Source organism: Cryptomeria japonica, unplaced genomic scaffold, assembly GCF_030272615.1.
Source record: "Cryptomeria japonica unplaced genomic scaffold, Sugi_1.0 HiC_scaffold_44, whole genome shotgun sequence".
Classification (NCBI taxonomy): Eukaryota; Viridiplantae; Streptophyta; class Pinopsida; order Cupressales; family Cupressaceae; genus Cryptomeria; species Cryptomeria japonica.
Window position 1 is genome coordinate 516,521 of NW_026728866.1, and position 9,009 is coordinate 525,529.

General features: G+C 34.6%; 1 protein-coding gene across 1 annotated transcript; it reads right to left on the reverse strand.

Moving 5' to 3' along the window:
• Nucleotides 1–1,362: 1,362 nt before the first annotated feature.
• Nucleotides 1,363–8,401, reverse strand: LOC131033952 ((R)-mandelonitrile lyase-like). Its single transcript, XM_057965273.2, has 5 exons — nucleotides 8,235–8,401; nucleotides 3,199–3,350; nucleotides 2,478–3,110; nucleotides 1,503–2,328; nucleotides 1,363–1,405 (listed from the first exon to the last, which is right to left on the reverse strand). The coding sequence occupies exons 1-5, from the start codon at nucleotides 8,399–8,401 to the stop codon at nucleotides 1,363–1,365; spliced, it is 1,821 nt and encodes a 606-aa protein (XP_057821256.2).
• Nucleotides 8,402–9,009: the final 608 nt, after the last annotated feature.

Genomic DNA, 9,009 nt, shown 5'->3' on the forward strand with positions numbered 1-9,009 from the left:
CGATCCAATTATAAGTATTGGGATACTCTTCCTTGAAAATGTGTTTCTCCTTTTTTTGTGACGTTCCATTGACCCATATATATATATATATATATATATATATATATATATATATATATATATATATATATATATATATATATATATATATATATATATATATATATATATATATATATATATATATCTGTGTGTGTGTGTGTGTAATTAAGCATTCAAATTTTATTCTAAAATTTCTTAAAAAATATATCATGTTAATATTTATAAAAATAAAAATTATAAACATAACTTACGTTAAAATTTCTTCATTATTTCAAGTTAATTTGAAATTTAAAATATAAATATCACTTTTAGCTTGTGAAGTTGACAATTCTTTCATAAATGCTTCTAGCGTAGATCTTTACTTTTACATGGACAAAGGAGGTTGATGTACCAAAAATATGAAATTTTAAATTCAAATTGGAAAGAGACAAGTTTACAATTATGTAGTTGCCTTGATATAGAATATAAGTTAGATCTAGGTAGAAAGAACCGAAATGGAGGTATATGTTTAGAGAAGTGAGATAACAATGTAGGTAAAATGAATTTAGTGGTGTGTCTATTGTCAATATATTATTTAATGCTAGGTTTATATAGATATTTGTGTTTACAAATAGGTCATGAGGCTAGTAAAATGAGCCCAAATTCACACACTATTGTGTCATTTGCGATTGGGTATTTGAATTAATATATTTGTTCAAAATAGGCATAAAACTAAATGACAAATGGCATGGGTATGCAGAATTTGTGATCATACTATTGTACAATTCATTTTAGTTATGTTATGCACAAACATTTTGGCCAAGAAGTGATATTGTAATAATTTTATCCTTTTCACATGTTCATTTCGTAAATTTATTTAACATGATTTTCTTAAAAAACATACATCTCACCATAACTTATAATTAAGCCAACAAAACAAAAAAAGAAGTACTATATAGTGTAAAAAGTAAATACCAAATTAAACACTTCTACATTTACATCATCATATAACAATAAATTATAAGAAAAATTATGCATTCCTTTATTCATAAAACCTTGGAACATGTATTTTTGTTATAATATCAATTCAATTAAAAAAGAAAGTGCACTTTTGTATGAAAGTTAATCAAAGCTCAAATTAAATTTATTCTTGTAAATTTCATAACAATGTGCTATCTTGGAAAATATTTATATTGATAGGAAATGAGAGGTAAAATTGAATTATTTACAATTTCACACTTTATCAAAAACATTACCATGTTTGGTATTATTTAGTTCTATGATAAATGAATGTGAGCACAACAAGCGTGCCAATTATTTCAACATGGTCTTCTCATATTTTTAAGAGATTGTGCGTTCTTGAAGGATATGAATTCCCATATACCTGCACATATTGCATGATCAAAATGTATTGTTAATGTTATATTTTGTGAGAATCGAAAAAGAAATAATGCAATAAAATTTTTAATAAAAATAAATACCTTCCAAGCATCATGGTTGTGGCTTGTGGGTTGGTACCAGGGGAATCCTTATAAATTGAGCCATCCACAACTCTGAGATTATCAACACCTTTCACCAGATATCTTTCATTAACCACTAAACCAGCTTGACAACCTCCATGATAATGGTTAAATGTCCCTAGTGCCTCTTTGCAAAGCTTCGCCAAGGCATCATCATTTGATTGATTCTTTGGTAATGCTCTTCCAAGGAATTGGAGTGTTTTGGAATTTCCACTATCAGTAAATGCAAACTCTTGGATAGAAGATGACATACTCAGATTAACCATTACTTTTATACCTTTCACACATCTTTGTAGATCAAGAGAGTGTGAATAGTAGTTGTAACGAACATAGGGGTTATCTCGAGGGTCTACGCTTTTAAGCCAAAGATCACCCCTTGATAAGGGAAATGCCAACTTAATATCAAGAACACCTAAATATTGTGTATTTGTACCATTATTCCGTTGGACAAGGCTACCACTTTCGATGTAATTTTGTGAATTGTCTAAAATGCCCGCTAATTGTGAATAAGAATCTTCAAGTGGTTTTGAGGATACTATAGTAAAGGCTGCACTAGGATTATCTTGAACTTGTTTACCTACAAAAGGTGAATCTAAAAGAGCAGGAATATTCATTTCTTTGAGTTGTCTTTTTGGACCAATTCCGCTTAAGAGGAGAAGTTGAGTGCTACCTATGCTTCCTGCTGACAAAATCACCTCACTATTCATTGACAATTGGTTAAGTGAAATTTGATAAATGAGACCATCATTATTGCTTCTGAACTCCACTCCGCTAGCCTTTGGCTTTCCTGCAATATAGATTGTTGATAATATTACATGCATACACATAGATAGATATATGAAATATATTTCTAAATATTTTGTAAAAGAATAAAAGGAATACTCATCAAAGTAAAGTAGGGTAGGGGAATTCTGAAAGCAAAATATGAATTGGTACCTGATCCGAAACTGAAGAGTATTCTGCTGGCAGTAGCATTGAGAAGAACTACAATATTTTCTGGATTTGCATACTGGAGTAGATCTGCGGCTGTATGTCTCTTTCCATTCTCGTCAAAGATTGAGCCACTGATCTTGGTGCCAACCAAATGATCGAAAGTGTGGCCGTTGTAAGGAAGAACTCCAGCTTGAAGAAGCCCATCCTTGGTAGCAGAATTCCAAGTAGAAAGCTTGTATTGTTGGAAGGCATTCAACCGTTCTACCCATTCATATGACTCATATACAAGTTTCTCATCCCACTTTATTTTCCGAATATATTCAGTGCTCGCCCTGCTGTAGACTCCACCGTTGATGGCTGATCCGCCTCCTAAAACTCTCGCCCGTACCAACTGCACTCCATCTTCTGAGACAAACCCCTGCGCTACGTTGGGATTAGTTGTGGGAGACCCTCTGAAATCCTCCACATCGGGAATTCCGTAAGGAGAGTCTCCCCTCTCCAATACTAAAACAGAGTAGTGCTGTGAGAGAGTTGCTGCCAGGGGACATCCCGCTGTACCTCCTCCAACCACAATGTAATCATATGATCTTGAAGCTGCCTTTTGAGCATCTGCTGTCATAAACGAATATGGGTACTCTGCAGTTGCACACAGAATCGTCAATGTCAAAAACAATCCTATGCTAAGAAACAACTATATTGATTCCAAACAGAAGTTTTTACCCACCCGGATTAGATGTTGCTGCTTCTGAACAGAATTGATGTGTAAACATCAGCAGGCATGAAATCAGAAGAAATAATTTCTCCATACTGAATGTGATTAACCAGTCTAATTCTTCTTCGAATGAATGTTTTGTGATGTATTTGCAATCGTTGCACCTATTTATAGATATTGTCTTTGAAATAGAATAAGAACAGTTCACGCGTATCTATCCATATGGATAGTATCGAGAATTTACTATGCATATTTATCCAAATTTTATATTGTCCTTGGTGGTTTTGTCAAACAAATCCCGTGATTGAAAAGTTCAAATTAGAAAATGAAATAAATTTTGTCAACCAATTATTGTTGAATTATCATCCCTCCACTGTCTTCGGTTTAATTAAAACAATAAAATAATGGACCATCTTGCAAAAGAGTCTTTTACCAAGTCCAGTCAAGGGCAAGTGGAAATGTAACATGTCTGTCTTGCAGCCTTGACGGTTTCATTCGTAATTTTATACATATTAACATATGGTCAACGTCTATCTACGTTTATACATATTAACATACGGTCAGCCAGACTTGTTGCAACACATATTGAATGCTCCAATCGTGCAAGATTCTCTTTCTACAAGAATTGATAATGCAAAGAGTCACCCTCAATTAAGATGTTTGAAATTTGAAAGGATTTAGTCAACAAGAGACCTTGGAGAAGGGCATGTGCTTCTGCCATATTATTATAACCATCCAGGAATGGAAGTACTGAAGCTACAAGAATATTTCCTTTATGATCCCTAATTACACACCCACCACCTGCTTTGCGTGCATTGTGTTTGGTTGCCCCATTAAAGTTTAACTTTAACTTCCCTTTCAGAGGACGAATCCAATTGATTTTTAATCTATCTATTGTTCTTTTGGGGGGTTGGAAAGAGCTTCCCGTAAAAGGGAGATTAATGTGTTCCTAGGATTGAAGGATTTTTTAATCCCAATCTGAAAACGAAGAGTTGATTGATTTGGATTTTGCTACATATGCATTTACTACTTTTGAAATAGAAGTTTCAATTTTCTACAAGACCAGAGATAAGCTTGAAGGTTGCTATCTAAAGATCCTCTTGTTTCTTTCCCACTAGGTGATCATAGGAGGGATGAATTTCCAGATGCAAGAAAAAAATGATTGATGATAGAGTGAAGGCCAATTTGTGAATATATCCCAGAGATTCTCTGATAAGGGATAAATCCAATTCGTTTTATTAATGATGTGAGCCCAACAGGACTGTGCAAAGGAACATTGTAATAGAAGGTGATCCACATCCTCTTGAGCCTATCCACAAAGAACACACCAAAAAGGATCAACAATCCCAAGTTTGATTAATTTGTCTTTTGTTAGAATCCTCCAAGCAAAGCATCCATCTTTAGGAAGGTCAACTTCAATCCAGCAGAATGAAAATGACCTTTGAGGTTGTGCTTGCTGCTCTTGACTGATAAGGGAGTTGTAACCTATTTTTACAGCTTCAACTCAATCTCAATACTTGGAGAATATGAGTTACGATTTGCAATTCCAAAATGCTCCAAAAGATTGATGGCATATATAATTTGAATTGTAAAGATGCTAAAATCAAATTATCAAAACTCAACTCTGAGGAAATAATGTAGGAGGCCTAATTGGCTGGCAAACTAGATGTTCACACCTAATAACTTACAAAAATTGAGGCTACACCATATATAATTTTTCATCCAAGTTCTCATTCAAGAAGACAGTTTTCACATCAATTTGATACATATTCTAACTAGATTGAATAGTTATAGATGAGAATATTTTTTGGGACCTGTAATGTCCACACATAGGACAATTATGCGAGTTAATTTAACTTATTGATAATTTATAATTAAAATATAATCCTATTGTTGCTATATAAATAGTTATAAGGTGAGGTTGTCCGTATAACTGCGAGTGGTATCTTATCTTGTGAATGTTATAGATGGATTTTTTTTGATTGAGATAAACGGGTTTTACAGGGACCCGAAACCCAAAGTTAAAGAGCACAACAAACATAAGAAGTCGCTAACTAGTCTGTAACCAATGACATAACAACCACGGAAACAGTGGCCAAACCTACACAGCAAAAAAAAAAATAGAACAAGAAAAAACTTAAAGTTACTCACTCGACCAGAGATTACTTCATCTTCGAATTCTTTTGAGTCACCCTCTTATTGATGTCCTCGAGCTCATCCATGATGAACCTGGAGGTATTATTCTCCTGGTTCCTACTTCTAGTCCTTGTATAGGGACCTGTGTTGGTTTGAAGTCTCGTACCCGACAAGTTTGGTTCCTGGATTCTCTTCTTCTGTTTGATGTCAGAGGATGGAATGCTTGTGTTGGACTAAGCTCTTTGATCCGCTATCATCGCATTTACCTTTTTAAGACCCCGAGCACTGTTATTCATGGCTTCCCTACTGATATCCACCAGGTTCTTCAGATTACCCTTAATTTCTTATAAGCTAATCTCCAACTGACCAATCCTTGATTCCTGATTTGTTTTCATGGTCTTTACATCTTCTGTGAGTTCTTGTGTCATTCAGAGAAGTTTATTCGTCTTGCTTTCCATTGGCATCTCAGTGAAATTGTTAATGATTTCTTTAATTCCATCCTTTAACAAATTAATGTCCTTACTGACCCAAAGAAAGCAATTCTCCCTTCTTTTGAGAGTGTTGTTAAGGAGAGTACCAAAATAAGAATCTTTTTGGGTATCCCCCTTTTCCCCCCGTTCAACGTTAATGGGGATTTCCAGCTTTATTTCCTTCTGCTTTCCCTTGGTTTCCCCAATTTTTCCAGTTTTAGACTTCTTCATATTTGGTGGCCCCGAATCTTGTATTTTGGGTTTTTATACTTACAGGTAGCCCTTCTGGGGTGTTTTTTTCTTCTGCTTCTTCCAGTGCTAGGTGTAATATTTCATTAGTGGCCCTCCTACTGAGAGGGATGACATATTAAATCATCTGAGACATTGAGTTCCCACCAGTCCATAGCCATACCAGACTCTTATTCGTCCATCTCCATATCTTACACATAATGAAAATCATTGTTTGATGAAGATTTGGGGGGTTTAATCGCTCGTGAGGGTTTAACCCCATGATCCTTTGCATATTCCATGATGAGCATGATTAGCCCCTCATTGGTGCAGTAGCACCTAGGCCTTGAAAGGCCTCATTAAAGTTTTTATGTTTTGTTTTGTTTTCAATGTTGTGTTAAGGTTGTATAAGGTCCAAGGGACCATTTGAAGTCATTATAAATCATATTTTAAGGCACTAAGCCATTTTTGTTCAATGTAGGTCCCTATAAGGTCCTAAGAAGGTCAAATATGGTCAAAGAATAGAAAATGCTCAAGGAAAGGTTGAAAATGATGTAATAAGGCTTATTTATTCTATTCTACTGTGTCTACGCTGATACCAAGTAATTTAAAGTCCTTTGGTCAAGTTTTGTAAAGTTGTCAAAAAAAGTTGTTATGTTGACAAAAGTTGTCATTTCAAAAAATTGCAAAAGGGTTGTAAAGGGGAAGCCTAATGGTTATGATGGTTTGTGTTTTATTTATATCTATCAAAAGATGTTTTAAAAGGCTTATAAAACTAGGGATGGTCGAATCATGAGGGGTTGGTGTGTATTGAAAGAAGAAAATCAATAAAAGTTTGAGGTTTCCTGCAATTTTCTAAGTATTCTCAATGTGACAGTTTGATATCAGTTATTTTTTCTTCTTGGAAACTTATTAATTAGAATTTAAGATCACTTGAGAATGATATAGGGTTGAATCCACAGTATTTTTGTTTTGGTTTCATTTCTTTTCATTAAGTTTTGGAAGAGATATACAAATTTTTGTAAAAACTATTAAAAACTCTAGGTAGGGTAAACCATGACTTTGAAAATGTAATAAACCTCCTTTCCACATTGATCAAAGTATAATATTTGGTGGAATGGAGGAAAATAGAAATTATTTTCATTTTGTTTTGGTTTCAGGGTCTCAAGTTAAGGTTGGCATGTGCAAAATGATGTCAAAATCCTTATTTGACAATGGTACATACTGGTAAAACTCTAATTCCTGTGTGTTACAAATCTTTGTTATATTTTTTGTGGAAGGATTATTTTTAAAATGTCACATTTATGGAAATAAAATTGATTCTACTTTCAGTTTTTTCAATTCTGATGGAATTTAATGTAAAAATGAGCAAGTTATGATCATTTTTGTGAAAGCAGCCTGTTCAGAAAATGGTTTACCAGATCTATAGTTAGAAAATGTGTTGGTATAGATATGTATCGTCGAATAATGACCTGACACTTGGTGTATGGATATATTATGATGTTGTGAACAAAATTCCTTCTTACTAGAAAAATTCATCTCAAATGAGTCAATTTCTAAAAACCGCCATGTCTATGTGAGTTCTTGTCACTGCCACTACAAGAAGGTTGCGAAAAACTATTGTATGAATTTTTTATGTGATTGGTGACTATGTGTGGTCTCTTAATATCAAAATTATAATTCCAAAGTGTCCGAAGGTGTTGACGTGTAGAGTTTGGCATTGTGAGATGAGTTTATGGACAAGTTGCATCCTCATAGGGAAGTGGCTTGTGTGAGTAGGATATAAGGGTTTGGCAAAGTCTGAGTCTTTTTGAGTCTTAATTTGTCCTTAGACATGTGTAATTGGCCTAATGAAATGTATTCCGAGGATTGGATTGAGTTTGTGAAGTAGATGTTTACTTTTGGTGGTTTGTGTAGCCTATTGGTTTGAGAAAACCTATGTATTTGAGGTGTGTTTAGGTGAGTGTTGCTACAAAAGAAATTGATGTGTGTCTGAACCTGATATGGAGGGATGATTTTAGTCATGGACATGAGCCTTTGCATCACTCATGTAGAACAGGGTTATCACCATTTTTGGCATGATTCACCAAGCTATTTTCAAGAGAAGATAACAGATAGAAAGACAAAGAAATTCTTTTGTTGTGCCCTAAATGGTTTAATATCATAAAGTGGTAAGAGATAATATTGGCATAGCGTCTATCAAGAGTAATGTACCTCATAATCACTGCGGCCATCTCCGCCCAAAGTAATTTCAGTTCCTTCCTATTATAGTCGCCGTCCTTCATATTTTTCACCCATTTCCTCTCGCTATCTTTGTCAAAGAAAGCCGCAATGGCTTCTTTCACTGCCTTCCTTTCTCTATAGAAATTGTTTCCTTCCATCTACAAAGAAGATATCTCCATGATGAAGGTTTCATCAATTCTAAACTCCACTCCAAACGTCGTGAGGATGCCTTTCTCTGAACCATTCACAAAATCCTCTGTCACTTTCGGATCATTGCCATGAAGCGTCTCAAGATATGAAACAAGGACCCCATCAGTAATCTCCATCCATAGCCCTCTGTTCTTTTCCCATTTCTCATAGGAGGTAGGTTCCATTATGTTCTTGTCACCTCCCATTAGAAAGTTATCTTTGCAACAATGGAAACCCAACCAAAGCCGAGCAATGAAAAACCAGATACAAAACAAGGATATAGAAAACTTGGTTTTGGAATTTGAACGAAAATCCCGTGAAAGATTTAATTCATTTGGCATTCTAAAATTATTAATGAGATATGATTGGCCAATGCATTCAGTGTCCTTTCTCGTCAGTTGGCACAATTGTATCAGGAAAGTTTCCTTTCCCATCCACCATCGCATGTCCACATAATCCACACCTATGTTAGCCAGGTGGTCCACTGGCCTATTACCTTCCCGATAAACATGGGAGATCATGAAATCATCAATTTTATTAATCATGATATGGCACTCTTGAATTAATTGATTTATGG

What these genes read in the sequence shown, in the direction of transcription:
- LOC131033952 (XM_057965273.2), bottom strand. Translation starts at nt 8,401, where the DNA reads ATGGAAGGAAACAATTTCTATAGAGAAAGGAAGGCAGTGAAAGAAGCC. An exon ending in ACTCTTCAGTTTCGGATCAG is followed by an intron (nt 2,329 to 2,477) that starts GTACCAATTCAT and finishes TCTATATTGCAG; the next exon opens with GAAAGCCAAAGGCTAGCGGA. An exon ending in ACAACCATGATGCTTGGAAG is followed by an intron (nt 1,406 to 1,502) that starts GTATTTATTTTT and finishes CAATATGTGCAG; the next exon opens with GTATATGGGAATTCATATCC.